Source organism: Engystomops pustulosus, chromosome 5 (assembly GCF_040894005.1).
Source record: "Engystomops pustulosus chromosome 5, aEngPut4.maternal, whole genome shotgun sequence".
NCBI classification, from domain to species: domain Eukaryota; kingdom Metazoa; phylum Chordata; class Amphibia; order Anura; family Leptodactylidae; genus Engystomops; species Engystomops pustulosus.
Genome location: NC_092415.1, coordinates 60794835 through 60812310, shown reverse-complemented (window position 1 = coordinate 60812310; position 17476 = coordinate 60794835). Strand labels below are relative to the sequence as shown.

The window sequence follows — 17476 nt, the reverse complement described above, 5'->3', positions numbered from 1 at the left end:
TGTTTACACATGCCGGCCATCTCGCTCACTAGAACAGGACAACTGTCGGTCATGCGCAGCAGCAGTGCAAAGTCCTCTTCATATAAAAGCAGCATTGAAGCTACTGCACATGCCCGGCAGCCGTCTTATTCTAGCGAGCAAGGTGGCCGGCATATGTGAACTGCGCATGCTGTAGCTATGCATGTTAATATTTTCCCGGTGGGTTCAGAGGCTGGGAAGCATCTTTTCAGGTGCCTGCTGACCAGCGGCAGTGGCCATATTTTATGTCAACACAGGGCCATTGCTAGGGGGCAGGTAAGCCCTATTTACAGTTTATTATACACATGTAGGTAGGTTTTTTTTTTTTTTAAATTGAAGATTAAATTTAAAAAAAATAGATTGATTAAACTAAACTTAGTGACGTGGGAATAGCCCTTTCAGATCAAGGAATAGGAAACTTCTTAGGCATGATTCAAACACCTGTAAAAACAACATTTTCTTAGGAAATAAAGTCACAAGCTTTTCAGTGTGATGACCTTTGGAAACAATCCCCTACATGAACCCTTGGGGGGCATAGGAATGAGCTACTACATGGGGAAGTGTACTGAAATCCATTACAGTAATGTTCAGGATTTCAACAGTTAGGCTGCATTCACACACATGTATGAGGAACGTATAAACGGCCGACTTATATACGGCCTATATACTTCCCCCATACACTTCTATGTGCGGCACCGTACCGCTTCATAGCCCGGGAAAAGTAAGGACATTGTATCTCTCAAGTGATACGATTTTGTGCCTTCGCTACCATCTTGGTTTTAACCCAGTTCTGTCCATCTCCGCTTGTTTTTCAATATCTGTTTTTCGTCCCTCAGTGTCCTAGTGTGAATACTTGTCAATCTCTTACTTCTTGCTACCTGTCCACTCCAACATCCAGCAGCTGCCAGACTAAGTAAGTTTTGGTTGTGGTTGCGGTTGTGCTGTTTCCTGGACAGGTTCCTGACAATTTGTCAGGAGCATAATGGTATGGTACAATGAGTCAGGTCATGCAGCATTTTGTGGAAATTGGTGACAAAACCTCTTTAATTCATTAAGTACTATCATTGCTTTCCAAATCAATTTAAAGAAATGATGTTTATTTTAAAATATCACGCCATTAAGACCTGGATAATTCAATGTTCTAAAAGATTAGGTTGAGCTAAATAAGAATTCTGTACAATGACTCATTCTCGTGACAAGCGAATAGATTTTAAAGCCAATCACTTGTCTAATATCAAATGGTTTCAACAAATACCAAATTTTCATATTTTTCTTTTTTATATAACAAATCCTTTCAAAAAGTGTACTGCCTATATCCCTATCCCTCCTATTCTGTAGACTTTTATAGTCATTGTAGAAAAACACTATACTGTGTTGACTTCTTCTAAAGTTATATAGTTAATACTAATCTTTTCAGGCATGTAAAGTGACACACATTGTACCAACATTTCTTTAGGACAAATTTAAAGGAAAACAACCTCTTTGTTTAACAAAAAAAAAAAAGAAAAATACTCACCTGTGCTCCTCTTCATCCCGATCGTGGTGGTGTTTTTTATTCTTGACACGCTGGGATTATCTGGAAAAGAGACTTATAATTAGCAGCCAGGAGCACTAATTATGCCCGCCCTCGCCACTTCCCTTACCCCATGCTGAATTAACGCCTCTTGCGTGACACCTGGTGTGGGAGTGCATAATAAGCAGCCCTGACCTCCGGACATCTTGTCCCCACGCTCCTGGCTGCTATTAAAAGTCTCTTTTCGAGGTGATCTCATGGTGTCACGAATAAATAAGAACACTGCTGAGATTGGGATCGAGAGGAGCACAGGTGAATATTTTTAGTTTTTTAAACAGACTTTTCAACTCTTTTGTTAAACAAAGTAGTTGTTTTCCTTTAAATTATTTCAGAAATTGTATATTTTTCAGTCATATTCATTTATTTTTCAGAAATATTTCCTGTTTTTTACAATGAAAAAGGGAATGAAAAAATGACTGCTTCAATAAAATGTATAAGATAAGCAGCATCTCTGATACAGGAATATCATTGAGGCTGCTGTAAAAGTTTTTAATCCCTTTCCTTTTTGTTATGGCCCTCAACAGGAGTGAGGATTTTTGCAAGGACCCTGCGTACAGCTTCATAGACACATTGGGGGATATTTATCAAACACTGGGACACGAGCACCAGCGTATGATAGCCCCGCTGCTGCAAATTCGCAGCCCAATACATCAAGAGGCTTCTGTCTGCCTGGCGTAGAAAATAACCCATCCGGTGACTTTTCACGTATGAAAAGTCACAGGCAGCAGCAAGTGCACCGGCGCGGGGACAGTAACTCCCAATGCTGGCCCACTCCCGCCTGGCCGCGCCCTCTGCTCGGCCAGCCGCGCCCCCCCTTCACGCCCCTTCACATCCCACTGGCGTGAAGGTGGCGGATCAGGGCAAATAATCACAAAAGCTAGCAATAAGCTAGCATTTGCAATTATTTCAAATGGGGGATATTTATCAGGACCTCTGCGCAACGCCAGTGACACAGAGGTCCTGATAAATATCACCCATTTGGTGCTTTTGTGCAACAATTTATTCTATCTGTGACATTGCAAGTTATCAGTTATGCCTCAACTCTTTTGTTAACACAAAAGTAAAAACCTGAATAAAAAACCTGAATAAAATTGTAAACAACAAAGGAAAAATGTAGGTTTGTAACAAGATGTAAGCACAATTGATTACAGTCTTGTCCATAACACTTTGGTCCCATAGAATAGGGTGTAAAAGTAAAGTGCATGTATATGTAAATACATGAAGTACAATGGAGGGTTAGGGGGTAGAATAGACCACCAATATCAGGTCACTGGTAAAGTCTCATGGTTTAATTTTTTATACCGGTCCATCTACCAGCACAAATCACTGGGTGACGGAGATGCCTTACGTTGAACTGATGTTATTTTGCTGGACTTTTCTAGCAATATGGCAAGGACATTAACTTTCTCGGCATTGAGCATTGGTACTATATTGTTCAGCGGCATTGAGTGCAGCTTATAATACACCACTGCTGTGCACGCTTTCTTCTTGATATATTAGTTTTTGTACTCTAGAGAATGCTTTTAGCAGCTGTCATACAATACAAGACTTAGAAACAGTTACTAGAGCCGCATATTGAGCCAGCAAGTGTTCCTTTTGGCCTGATAAGGCATATTCATGAGGATCAATGCATGTGACTGGCAAGATACATGAGAGAATTTTATTTTTAAATCTGCGTGTTAGCATTGAAGTCAGAGCCCTGTGTTCACATTTCAAAGCCCCCTTTGTGTCAAGGGCAAGAGGCAGATCATTGAAATAGCTGACAAATCTTTTAGCTTCTTACAGGAGATTCACTCTTTACTTTGGGTGTTCATTTTTCAGCTCCTCAACAACTCAAATAACTTCTAAGTCATGAATTTCATGTAAAAAAAAAACTCCTGTAGGGTTAGTTATGAATGATTTTCTTAGTGTGACCCATAGAGCTCCACCACAGCAATGGTTCAGTCTCTGAACGTCAGACCTTATATAATAATAAGCTTGATCTGCAGCTTGTAATAATGGGGTATTCCAGGAATATGAAAAAAAACCATTGTACTTTAAATAAATGACTACAACAAAACTCAATGTCATTAATGACAAAATTGAGTTTAAATCATTTGTTTTTATGATTCACAAAATTTTATGGGCTTTCTAAAGTAGGCAGAATTATTTACATGATGGCCGCCGTCTACCACTGTAACTCCCATGATGCTTCAGTTCTCAGTCAAAGCTTCTACCTCTTATGTTCTGCTCCCAGTGATGATCTAACAGACATTCCTGCTGTGTTACCATAGCAATGTGTGTAACTACCATCACTGCACATTACCTCACTGAGATGACGTCTCAGCACAACATTGGCCATACAGGATGCACTGGAACCAACTGACTACAGCTAAACATAGTGACGATCACATGTGATTTGGACATGTGACCAGCGACCATCTTCTGTCTTCTTTTGCCTCTACAGGGACAGAGTCGAAGGACTGATTCAAGGGCCAGTAGCTTTTAAATTCTCTTATTATATATCGTATGTTCACAACATTTTTTTACTCTGGGGAGCAACATTTTAAATAACAAATAATTTCATATTAGATTTTTTTTTAATGACCCATTTGAATATGAATTATGCTTATTCCTGGAATACCCCTTTAAGGAGGATCTGAGGTTTTTATTTGGGGGATTTTGGTTTGATTTCATCTATTTATAAGAGTTTAGGTTTGTAATTTGATTTGAAAATGTTATAGTTATAAGGGAAAATGTTTGTACGGGACGTGCATAGTTTTCTGTCTTACTATGCACGTTCTTTCCTGTGCAAACTGCTTGCACTGATATATAAGAAGTGCTTGTGCTACATCTGTTTTGTGGCAAAACTGCACTATTTTTCATGCTACACACATTTCTGCAATGAAGGGGGCATTCGGGTCTCAGTGGGATAGTGCACCAGATTTAACATGCAAAGTTCAACAGAAGTGTGTCACATGGCCCACGTTAAAAGTGCACCAAACAAAAAGTGGTATCAGAGGAGTGCAAAGGGTGCCAGAGTTCCTTGACCTTTTCTTTCCATAGTTATAGCATTTTCTTTTCTGAAGTTACTTTTCAACAACAGTGAAGTGAGCAGAAACTAAACTCTTCCTGTATCTGCCCGGAAGCTGAGTCAAATATAGGATGCCCACAGTTTCCATGAAATAGTGAACCAGCAGTGACAGAGACAGTTCTGCAGAGTCACAGACTTGGATGGAGAGACTAATAGACAACAGGGGACTTCTTCTACCTCAGTATTCTGTGTAGGAGGCTTCTGCATCCACAGAACAGCACACACAAGGCTTTCCTGCCAGTTACACACAGAGGTATCACAAGTATCAACAGCAGCCCCTCATTTCTGCAAAACCATCCAGTAAACAACTCTACAGACTCATGGGGATAATGAGCACAGCCAGGGAAGATATAAGCTTATTTTTCACTGTTACGACTAAAGCATTTCTTTCCATTATTTCATTTTTGACTTTTTATACATTTTTTGGTTTCTGACACTATGTAAAGAGTTGTTTTTGTAGGATCTGTTGCATTTTGAATTGCTTCATATTGATCATACCTTAAACGTATTGAGTAACTTTCATTAATGATACTTTCTGTGGGAGGAGGTAATTCTGTCATTTTTTGATGTTTGAAATGTTGTGCCTTTCCCCATGCACATTAGACAAGGTTTTACATTTACATGTCGCTACTATTATCATGATACCATTTGGAAAATAAAAGAATTTTTCTAAATACATAATCATTTTGTGTACTACTTTTTAAGAACCATAACATTTTTATTGTGAGGTCTATTTACCCATATTTCCGCAATTTTGAAAGATAAGGCATCTCCTCCTTCTCTACACCATTTAAATGCCGCTTTCTGAATGGGACCTGGCGGTCTGTCAGTTCCATTCTCCTGCAGTGATCGCTTTGGACAAAGCTTCTGTGTCCACATGATCACTGGAAGTCCAAACATGGCACCTCACTGCTGCTTTGGATGTACAATTATGTTTAAATACACTTTATTACTTAAAACAAAAAAATATGATATGAAAAAAAATATTCAAAGAGACAACTGTGTAGACCAAGTATGGCTTTACTAAGTTTCCAAAAACTAATATCAAATGTGTCTGGTGAAGCTGTTCAATATTGCATCCAGAAGCAATAATAATGGATGTTATTTTTAGATGTGACAAATAATATAATACTTCTGATTTAATGAAGAAAAAAGACTGGAGAGAAATGACAGAGCAATTGATCTAATCTAAATTGATGCATTCATGATGTAAAAGATTTTAATGTATGTAGGTATCTAAACTAAAGGATTTGCCGCAGGCGCCTGTACTCTCACATTTCTTTTAAATGCTTTCATCATTAGTTTTATCACATGACAAAGGGAATAATATATAATTTTCTGACCATTTAAAATAACTGAAAGGTATATTTATTATTTGTCATAATTTATTATATATTTTGGCTGCTGCAGCACCTCTTTCTGAGGGTTAATGATTTTCAGGGTTCCTACACTGCTTATGACCTAACCATAGGCTATTTGCATGTTTGGAAGTACCAACCAAAATGAGATAAAGAAAGTAATGCACCAAAAAGGCTCTTCAACATCAATCAAATAGTAACAACTTTATTTATTTCCAGAGAGAAAACATCACACACAATTAAAAGCATTTAAAAAATATAATGTACATACAATACAAACAGTGACCAAGGTGTAGATCAGCCCTGTAACACTTGCTGTTAAATCACCCAATGATGATTGTGGTTCATCCACACAATGTATGCCTTAAATCCCAAAATATCAAATAGTCAACAATAGTGGGTCAGTGAGAGTGAGTCAAAGACATATACCGTACTGTACTATATATCACACAGTGTTCCATAAGGGCAAATATGTAACAAGAAAAATAGTCACCACATAATCTGAATAGCCAATGCCCAAATATGTCTCCAGTATTGAAATACAGGCATCCTACATCACTCCTAGCAGACCAACCGGCATATAGGCAGGAGGAGAGCCAAGAACAGGGGTGGAAGGCTCCCTATCCATGAAAACCAGAAAACACCTTTAAGGGAAGCTTTATGAAGCACAACTGAATTATTTGAAAAACCCTCATTTTTAAAATAAAAAAACAGCACTATCACCATCCACATTTTGTTATACCTTTTTCCAGCCCCTGCGTAAAACAATACAACCAGTTATCTGCTTGGAACCAGGTAGTATAGCATAGCATAGGCCTCAATAGTATTAAAGGAAATTTGTTGGCCCTTTAAGCATTGCTCTCGCATAGCAGGTTGCTTTAACCGCTGTTCAGTTTTCTGACCCACTTTGAGTCTAGGGTAATACCAGTGTAACCAGCTCCTGCTAGGAGTACCTGGGATTGCTACTAAGCATCCACTAATGCCTGAAACTTGTTGCCTTCTGTCAGTGATTGAGCTAACTAACATCAGCCCACCCATGACTCCACACAGTTCAATAGATTTCACAACTTCTTTTAACTTTGTTTTTAACATGTGGATGACGACAACAAAAAGCAATGCGCACCACTCATCTTTGTGTATATATTATATTACATGACGCCAGTTATGGTATCATTGTAGATTGGATGAAGAAAAACGCATGTCCATTAAGCCCAACCTTTAATATTATGGAATGGAAATATTTTATATATTAAAAGACGGTATATTTATCATAATTACTTGTAGTATTTCTACATTCTTTTTCCCAGTCCTACAATTGTTATTCTGATGTTTTTTGGAAGTACAACATTATAAATCTTCTTAATCTCTTCCAGTATAGAGTTCCAGTATTCTCTAACTAGCTTGCTATAAAATAGAACATGTAAATCATCTGCATCGAACTGTGAACTGTGTTCCTTTCCTTTTTTGTGCTGTTCTCTGAGATATGCTCTCTGGGACATCTGTCCCTCAATATCGTTTCTTCTTTCTTGTTTGTCCCCAGGTTCACATTGGACCATTAAAGAGAGAATGGCAAAAGGCCCCTTAGACCTCATTGTTGCTTAATTTTGATCCAAGTAAAATTAACTTGATATACAATTTACCATATTCTAGTCTAGATATTTTCCTTCAGTACTGTAGATTCAAGAATGTTATATGGAAAGATCTTAATTCCTAACCTTAATATTGTACACAAAAGGGCAGTTATCAGTGAAACAATACAAATCATGAATAAATCTAGAAACTTAAAAAAAATGATGAAATGTGAGAACCATGGACAGAGAATAATATATGTATTGAAGATAAAAAAAATTCATTTATTAGAATGATCATTTTAATAAAATCCAAGAAGAAGAAGGTTTGGAGGTAAAGAGAGAGTGAATAATGGAGAGGCTTTTTTGGTGGGATGGATATTAGGTGGGATTTTCTAGTTAGTGACAAGTATGTACAACAAGCAAACATGATCCAGGAATTGGTAAATTTTATGTGTATATTATTTTTATTTATAGACTTAATTAGACAATGAAGGATGGTATTAAGGTATATAGATTTAGAATAACTTAATAAAAAACTAAAGTAATAAATCATAGAAAGGTCATTTTTGCATCTCGCTATTATCTAAGGTGGAAAGATTTAAGTTTAAGTCACCAAATGAATCCTTATTGTTTATTTTAGGTTCCTCAAGATGAATGGAGTGGGTATACCCCCAAGAGCAAAGAAGATGAGATACCATGTCGACGAATGCGCAGTGGCAGTTACATCAAAGCCATGGGAGATGATGACAGTGGAGACTCCGACACAAACAGCCCAAAGCCATCTCCAAAGATTGCAGCACGAAGAGAAAGCTATCTTAAGGCTACCCAGCCATCACTCACAGAACTCACTACTCTCAAGTAAGACACTTTTCTAGACTTCATTGTAAGGTATGTCCCTTGGGACAGGATACATCTCTTATCTAGACACACTGCAGTTGTCACTTTGGACAAGAAAGCCTTTACATTCAGAAATTATGTAAGAGGTTCAAATTTAGTAATATCTACATAGATTATGACATATATGTGCCAGATACCCAAAATAAAGAGAATGACTAAAATAGCTAAAGATTGATACCTTTCTTCCTCACTTTTTGCACTTTAGAGCTCAGTGGTTGTAGTTAGAGATGGGTGAATCGATTCTAACGAAGTGGAATTCAATACCAATTTCACAGAAAATTCGATTTGTCACGAATCCGCTGATTCGGGGGAACAAAGGTTTTTTTTTCCTCTTTTTTAGTTAAATGGGCCCAAGAACAAAGTGTTACATGGGGCAGAGAACTCTGGGAAGGAGAAAGGAACACCCTCGACGACATCTGCAGACCTGTAAGCCAATTAGCGACTGGCAGGCTTATGTGATGTCACACAGCCCTATAAAAACCAGCCATTTGCAGTCTCTGCATTTCACACTGCATGTGCTGTCTGTAGCGTTTATCTGCTTTTACTGTACTGTGCTGTAGTGATTTCTGCTCCTCTCCCAGGGTGTGCATTTAGGGGTATCTGTATACCCCAAATAGCAGTTCTTTTTTTTTACTGAGGGGACTTGGATGAAATCTGTTTCATATCCACACAGCTGCTGTAGTGATTTCTAGACCTTTCCCAGGGTTTTCATTTTGGGGGATCTGTATACCCCACATTACAGGGTTTTTTGTTACCAAAGGGAATAGGAAGAATTTTGTGTCATATCTACAGAGCTGCTGTAGTGATTTCTGCACCTCTCCCAGGGTGTGTGTTTAGGAGGATCTATAGGTTACTGAAAGGAATAGGAAGAAATCTCTGTCATATCCACACAGCTGCTGTATTGATTTCTGCTCCTCTCCCAAGGTGTGCATTTTGGGGCAACTGTATACCCCAAATAGCAGGGTTTTTTTGTTATGGAAGGGAATAGGAAGAAATCTGTGTCATGTCCACATAGCTGCTGTAGTGATTTCTGCTCCTCTCCCAGGGTATGCATTTTGGGGTATCTGTATAACGCAAATTACAATAGTTTTTTTGTTGCTAAAGTTGAGAGCAAGAAATACGCGTCAAATCCACATAGTTTACAGAGTGATTTTCACTCCAGTTACAGGGTGTCCGTTTTGGGGTATCTGTATAATGGAAATTACAATAGTTTTTTTGTTGCTATAGTTGAGAGCAAGAAATACGTGTCAAATCCACGTAGTTGATTAACCACTATGGCACACAGAACGGTGGAAGGTGGAGCAAGCAGAGGTTGCAGCACAGTAATGGGATGTTGCAGCAGGGGTGACTCTGTAAAGCCAGAACTGGCGTTGTCTTCTAGCGGCAGTGTGTTGATCAACAACCCAAAGGTTGTTGATTGGTTGACTAGGTCATCCAATTCCTCAAATATAACATCTGACAACCCCAGCAAAGAGTCAATGGGTTCTTCAGATACAGCAATTAGTTTGCATGGCCCAGGAGCAGGTCAGCTGCCCTCACCTGTCCCCAACACCCTCTGTCCTGTTCATCCTTCAGAGAATGAATGGCTTGTGCCGAACCGAGGTGGAGAGTTCCAAGCCGAAATTTCTTTTCCAAAAAGGCAGTACCAGCCCTTCTCAAATATGTATAACAGAAGGTGGGCCAGTCCTTGAGCTTATCAGTTTCTTCCAAGGTGCACGGCAGCGCAGACATTTCCTTTATGCGCCACTGGGTGAATGTGCTTCCCTCCCAGCCACACCAACAACTTGAACAGTAGACGTCGCTGTCCTCCACATTATCAAACTGCTGCTCCTCCGCCAATGTCCACCTCCTTCTCCACCACCACCTCAGCGCCCGAATTCCTGCATGTGTCGCTTCCCCGATCAGGTCCGCCGAAGTTCACCTTCTTCCTCCCGGTGTATGTGAGTGCATGTCTTGTGGCACAAATTGAATTGTTAAATCCCGAGCGTAGTTCGAATCTGTCGGATCGTCTGACGGCCCGCCACTCGATTTGTGTCATGTGAAAGCCGGCGATATTGTGACACAAAACGATCGCGTGTGACAAAATTTCCCCGTGTGATCCCAGAAAAATCGGCAAACCTGACGGAAATGCGGCCGCGGGACCCTTAATAAATAAGCCCCATGGTGTCTGAGTTGCACCAAGGGGGGATGGTCCATGTGCCCTGCATGGCGCACGTGGTCAATCTGGTTGTCAACAGGTTCCTGAAGTCTTCCACCCATCTGCAAGACATTCTAAAAATGGCCAGGAAACTGTGCATGCATTTCAGCCATTTTTAAAAAGCCAAGCACACCCTCCTCGAGTTGCAGTGGCAGAACGGCCTCCCCCAGCATAGACTGATTTGCAGTGTTTCCACCTGTTGGAATTCCAGCCTCCATATGTTAGACTGTAAGTATGAACAGAGAAAAGCCATTAATGATTTTATGAGTATTCCCCTGTGTAACTTTGATGTCAGCCACTGGCAGCTCATGCGTGACACATGACATTTGCTCAGGCCCTTTGAAGAGGCCACGTTATTTGTCAGTTGCCAGGACTGCAGGAAGAATAATGTCATTCCACTGCTTCATGTCCTGGAACAGATGCTGCAAAATCTGTCTGGTCAGAGCACTGGAGAAGTGGCAACTACATCTTATGGCCACATGAGTTCGATGGTGGAGGACATTGGAGCACAAGCAGAGTATGGAGAAATTAGCATTTTTTCTACTCAGGTGCCAGAAGAGGAGGAGCAGGAGCATCCGGAGGAGGTAGAAGACGAGGCAGATGACCCAGAAGCACTGTGGCAGTATACAGTGGAGATGGAGGCCAGGAGTCCCTCAGAGTAACTTGCACAGATGGCCCACAGCATGCTGCTTTGCCTAACTAGTGACAGCCGAATAGTCAACATCCACCATAGGGATGACTTTTGGCTCTCCACCCTCTTGGACCATCACTACCAGTCAAAAATGGGTGCCTTTTTTCCAGCTGCCGAGAGGGTGGAACAACTGGCATACTATAGAGATATACTGTGCAGTCAGTTGGCTGCCATTGTCCATCCTCTGTCAGGTCTGACCAGGGGATTCCTGGCAGTCATATATCACATACTACTGCCACGGCTGCTGTGGGGAGATTGGGGGTTAGGAGCAGTAGCAGCTCCATCAGCAGCAGCTAAAGTCTGGAGTCCTTAATGAGCAGCTTCCTTCACCCGTCTAGTGGGGAGGGTAGCTGCCACCAGCAGCAGCAGGACATGGAGTAGACCCTGCACCAGCTGATGGTGGCCTACTTGGACAGCACTCTACCACCCCAGGTCAAGGATCCCCTGGACTACTGGGCAGCCAAACTTGATGTGTGGCCGCAACTTGCATTAGAGAAGCTGCCCTGTCCAAAGCAGACAAAATTGGGCTAATCAAGATGATTTTGCTCCCCCAGATCTTGTATGTTATCTCTGCATCTCCTATCTGGTTCGACATCTCCTTTTTTAAAATGTTAGAGTCAATACTGAACAAATTAATTTGGGGGAGGAAAAGAGTTGAAGATGGGATACTTATACAGACCAATCGGAGAAGGGGGATTAGGACTACCTTTCTTCTATGGGTACTATCTGGCGGCGCAGATGGGCAGATTAGTGGGATGGAAAGAGAACCCCTTACTCATAAAAATGGTTCAACTAGCAGATGGGAAGGTGGAAAACATCCTAGAACTACTAGAAAGCTCTCTTTTAAAAGAAGAACCCTACAATAACTGGACAGTAGTGAAGACATTGGTGAAGGCTTGGAAGGGCTTCAAGGAAACACTCGGTCTTCAAGGATATATACAGGAAACTCCATTGTGGTTTAACTCGTTTTTTAGAGACCCAATGATACTCCCAGATAAAATCTTTTGGCGGAGATCAGGGATCAGACACCTCTCTCAAATTATGATTGACGGCCAAATGATGTCCTTCTCTGCACTATGTTCGAGATACGGCTTAAAAGAAGGGGACTGGTTGCGTTACAACCAACTATCACATATAATAAAAAGTAAACCACAAAATAGCAAATTCTCTTTAGTAACACATAAATGTCTTGAGCTTATTCGTAACACAAACGATTGTAATAACATTATTTCTAAAATATATAAATACCTAAGAAACGATTATTCAGCACATATGAAACACAACTCACATAATAAATGGGAAAAAGTAATAGGGAAGATGAACAAAAATGAATGGAGCAAAACACACAGGAACACTAAGAAAGGCTCCAGTAACTGGAACCATAAGCTTATACAATTTTTCTTTTTGCACCAACTATATTACACACCACTGGATTTACACAGAATGAGGATTAGGGAGAACTCGAACTGTTGGAAATGTCAAGCCGCAGAGGCAGACTTTATTCATTTGGCCTGGTTATGTCCAGGTATTAGAACTTACTGGGAAGAGATCTTTAAGAAGATCTCGACAACCCTTAAGATATCCCTGAAACCAACTCTTACTACTGCTATTTTTGGTCTCTTGGACCAGGGTCTAGTAAAGAGACAATATGGAAATTTGATTATTAAACTAATGAATATTGCACTAATTTGTATAGCCCGGAAATGGGGCTTCAATGAATATCCAAAAATGGAAAGTTGGTACCATCTTTCCTGCCAAATTAAAAAATATGAAGACATCCGTGTTAAGAACATGTAACGGGGGCCCAGGAGAAATAAATATTGGGATAACTGGTGCTGAGAAACTAATCCTTGGGGAGCAGGGGTGAGGGAGGAAGGGGAGGGATGGAGTTTCCCCTTTTTTTTTTTTTTTGTGTTTGTTCAGGTACCCAGCGGATTCTCAGGGGGTGGGTGAGGGAGGGATATTTGGTTTAAGGTATATTTTTCACAGGACTAAGATGATAAAAGTTCAAAATAGTTTAAATGGAAAAAACTATATGTTGCCGCATTGGTGATATTTTGAAATTACACTTCATCTATTGTACTTGGAAATTGCCGATTGGTCTGTGTCCTGGTATAAATGTTTTTATTGTTAAAAACTTAATAAAGATTATCCCCCCCAAAAAAAAGAGAAGCTGCCCTGCCCGGCCAGTAGTGTGGCATTAGAGCAAGTGTTCAGTGGGGCAGAAGCCATCATTACCCCAAGGAGAACCTGCTTGTCCACATAATGTGGAGAGACTGACCTTTGTCAAGATGAATCAGGCATGGATCGGCCAGGATTTCAACGCACCAATGCCTTATGCATCAGATTAGATGAGCCATGACGCCTCCCCCAAACGTTGAGAAATGACTCTGGATTCTAACTACCTGCCTCAGCCTTTATTCTGATGCTGCCACCTGCCTGATGCCACACATCTGCTGCCAGTTGCTCCATCTGCCTCCCACCATCTTTACCACAGACTGAAATTGTCACCCACCTCCACACTGATTGTGCCACTCTGTGGCCTACCATGTTGCTGCCACCTCCAGAATTTGTCATTGGGCAACTCTCTGACCTCATGCTGCTGCCACTGCCGCCTCCACGCTCTAACATTGTGCCACACTGTGGCCTACCATGTTGCTGCCACCTCCCGAATTTTTCATTGTGCCACTCTCTGACCTCATGCTGCTGCCACTGCCGCCTCTATGCTCCAACATTGTGCCACACTGTGGCCTTCCATGTTGCTGCCACCTCCACAATTTTTTATTGTGCCACTCTCTGATCTCATGCTGCTGCTGCTGCCACTGCCACCTCCACACTCTAAAATTGTGCCACACTGTGGCCTACCATGTTGCTGCCACCTAAAGAATTTGTCATCATGCCACTCTCTGACCGCTGCTGCTGCCACTGCCACCTTTGAATTTCTTTTTTGGCAAAGACATAATATTTTCAGGGAAATTGTAATGGATGATGCATGTGGCGTCTCTAATCTTCAAATTTAAATAAAAAATGTCAAACTTCAAATTCATTTCAAACTTCAAATTCATTGTGCCACTCTGTGGCCTACGATGTTGCTTTCACCTCAATAATTTGTCAATGTGCCACTCTGCGGCCTACTCATGCTACTGCCAACTGACTCCCTGGAACACTCTGTGATTTCCATAATGCTGTTTTCACCCTCCACCAATCTATGACGTTGCCACTATGTTTGGTTTCCCCCTTCATTTCATCTGTCAGAAGGAATGAAAAGCTTTAGGATTGAAAGCCAAAAGCAGGAGTGGATCCAGAACACAATATCGCATTTACTGGTCATCTCTGTTCTGGATCCACTCCTGTTTGTTTTTGGATTTAGCAATACTGATGGATTAATGACTGATTGAAAGCGGACACTGACGAATGAAAAGAAGGGCAAAATGATCAGTGATGTTGGTGCAAAATAACTGTCGATACCCTCTCCAATCTTTTGGGGGGTTTCTACATGTATCCGCATTTAACAGAACAGGTTCTGTTGTCATCTATGGAATCATCTGATGTCAGTGTAAAAAGAGTGCATTCTTAGATGTTATGTGGGATCTTGCCCCTCAGCTCAGTCCTTTCGGGTTGGCACAGACATTACCTTGTCAGGTTGCATTCCTGCTTCACTTATTTGGTGAAGTTGGCCTATGTAAGTGCACATGGAATTGTGGAGATTGAAGCGATTCTAAGAGCCGCGGCTGTCATGTGTGTGTCATACTAAAACACAACATTGTTTGAAGACCAAACCACGCTCCCTATGCATATTTAAGCATGGCACAATGTTCTACAACACCCTACAGCCTCTCTGCAGCCAGAAAATGCCTGGTTTCTAATGTGATTCATCATGATTCGATTCGGGTCGAATCAAATTTTTTCAAAATATTTGGCGAATTGGGTCAAATCAAACTTCAACAAATTTGCCCATCTCTAGTTGTAGCTGTTTTAAGAGAGAAGATAGTGGTGATATCTGTGACATGGTATTCTGTGTGGACTATATATAACAATGATTTCCTTGAAAATGTGTTTTATCTTTGGGTGGGAAGCTTAGTTTTGTGGTTGCTCCTCTACCTTGGTGCAAAATATGGCAAAATCTTTACATTAGGCACATCTAGTTTTGGCCCATTTTTTCAGTTGTACTGAAAGAGGACTCAATATACAAAGAATTGGATTCATAGGAAAGGGGGCATTGCTTAAAGGGAACCTGCCCTCAGTATCACAAATTTTCCCCCAGTGACAGGTTCCCAAAGTTTTTTAAAATACTTTTTCCCAATCTGCTTTAATAATTAATGTTACTGTTTCCACTTACTTTTAAAAGTTGATAAAAGTATACCTGGCTTCCTGCCAGGCAACTTAATTGGGTAACAAAGTCATCATTATTATCGGCAAACTGCTCTCATAATTCTACTTCCTGCTCCCTACTCCCCCTCCTCCCATGTGAACATGAGCTAACCCCGTGCTGTAAAGAAATATCTGTCAGCTCACATCTATAGGAGAGAGTGTGAAGGAACCAGAGTTGTTAGAGCAGTGTGAAAGTAATGATGGTAACTTTGTGACTTAAATCAGTTTGTTGGCAGGGAGCCAGGTATACTTTTATCAACTTTTAAAAGTGAGTGGAAGCAGTGATGTCAATTATAAATGCTGATTGGAAATTCGTATCTCCAAAATAGGAACCTGTCATTTGGAGAAAATGTGAAATCTGGATGACAGGTTCTCTTTAAGTGCTCCAAAATATTCAAATTGTGTAAACATTATGACAAACATTTCACGGTACATGAAAAACCTACAAAATAAGCTCCACTAATAATGTCAATATATTACTGAAACCTAACACTCGAGAAATATGACCATGACAATTGTAAAAGCCACATCACTCAGTCATATATTAATAGCATATCCCATTTTGATTAACACACACAATAGATCACAATGAGGTTACCATTAAGATCTCATAGCCCACATTATGGATGAATTGTTGCTGACTGCAAATGAAGCAAGGTGTGCATTCTATTCAAAGGAGGACACAAGATTGCTAACCCTTGATAGGTGGAGGTCTCAGTTCTTCTGCAACAATGGGCCAGATTTATTAAACTTGCTGTGCCAGGTTTTTTTGGGAGCAATGCAATAAAAATAACATGCACTGGCCTCTTTTGCATCAGTTTTGTATCATGGCTGCCCTGTGTCCGCCACAATACGAAACTCGGCATTCCGATGCCAATTCATGCCACATTCATGTAGAAAGTGTGATAGAAATGTGGTGCATACCTGTTAAACTTAGTGCACCAACCAAAAGCAAAACCTGGTGCACTGGTGCATATTAAGCGACAGCAGTGCATGCAGATTTTTCCAGATTATTAAATCGTATCTGACACAATTCAATAATCTGGCACACCCTGTACACTTAGTGCAGTTTGCCTCACTTTTGGTAAACCGGGCTATTACCTTTTAAAATAAACTGTGACTAGCTTATGCTTCAGACCGGGCTTTAACCCTGCATTGTGACTCCGAACCAGCAAATTGTAAATTAAACCGTCAAATTTTCCAGCCCATGTCAACACGGGGTCCACCCTGCCCTCCCAGATCTCCCATAGGCCTTTGATGGGAGATGCTTGGCACACTGCATCTTTGTCATCTACTTCCCCATGTAATGAACCCCACTCCAACCCCATACTAATTGGGCTCGCCTTCTCCACCACTTTTAGACCTGAGGAGTCTCTGCACCACAACTTGTACCCACAATCTGCATATGCTATGCAACGAGATGTCTTGCTCTCCCAGGAACTTCAATTCCTGGCTGAACTACATAACCTCAAGGCCCACAAAGGAAGATATGGAGTGTTATGTGTCGCAGCTGGAGCAATCTTAAAGCGCAGAGATCACTGTATCACTGTTCAACAGGTGACCAATCGGGTGACAGCCTCGGAGGCTGCCCACACTACCCTGGCTGATAGGGTAAATTCACAGGAAGCTATGCTCTGTACTCACTCCTACCAACTCCAATATCTGGCAGATGTGCTTGAAAATAGGGGCAGGCGCAATAACATTTGGGTGAGAGGCCTGCCAGAATC

At 40.9% G+C, this 17476-nt stretch overlaps 1 protein-coding gene across 6 annotated transcripts in view; it reads left to right on the top strand.

Moving 5' to 3' along the window:
- Positions 1 to 17476, top strand: part of DLGAP1 (DLG associated protein 1) — a 389361-nt gene that overhangs the window by 229310 nt on the left and 142575 nt on the right. For all 6 annotated transcript variants that reach the window (XR_011855730.1, XM_072152144.1, XM_072152143.1 and 3 more), the window contains one exon: positions 8234 to 8451. Coding sequence is in view for 5 of the 6 variants with exons in the window: in XM_072152144.1 (XP_072008245.1) it covers positions 8234 to 8451 (218 nt within the window). In the remaining variant the exon portion in view is untranslated. The remainder of the gene's footprint in view (positions 1 to 8233; positions 8452 to 17476) is intronic.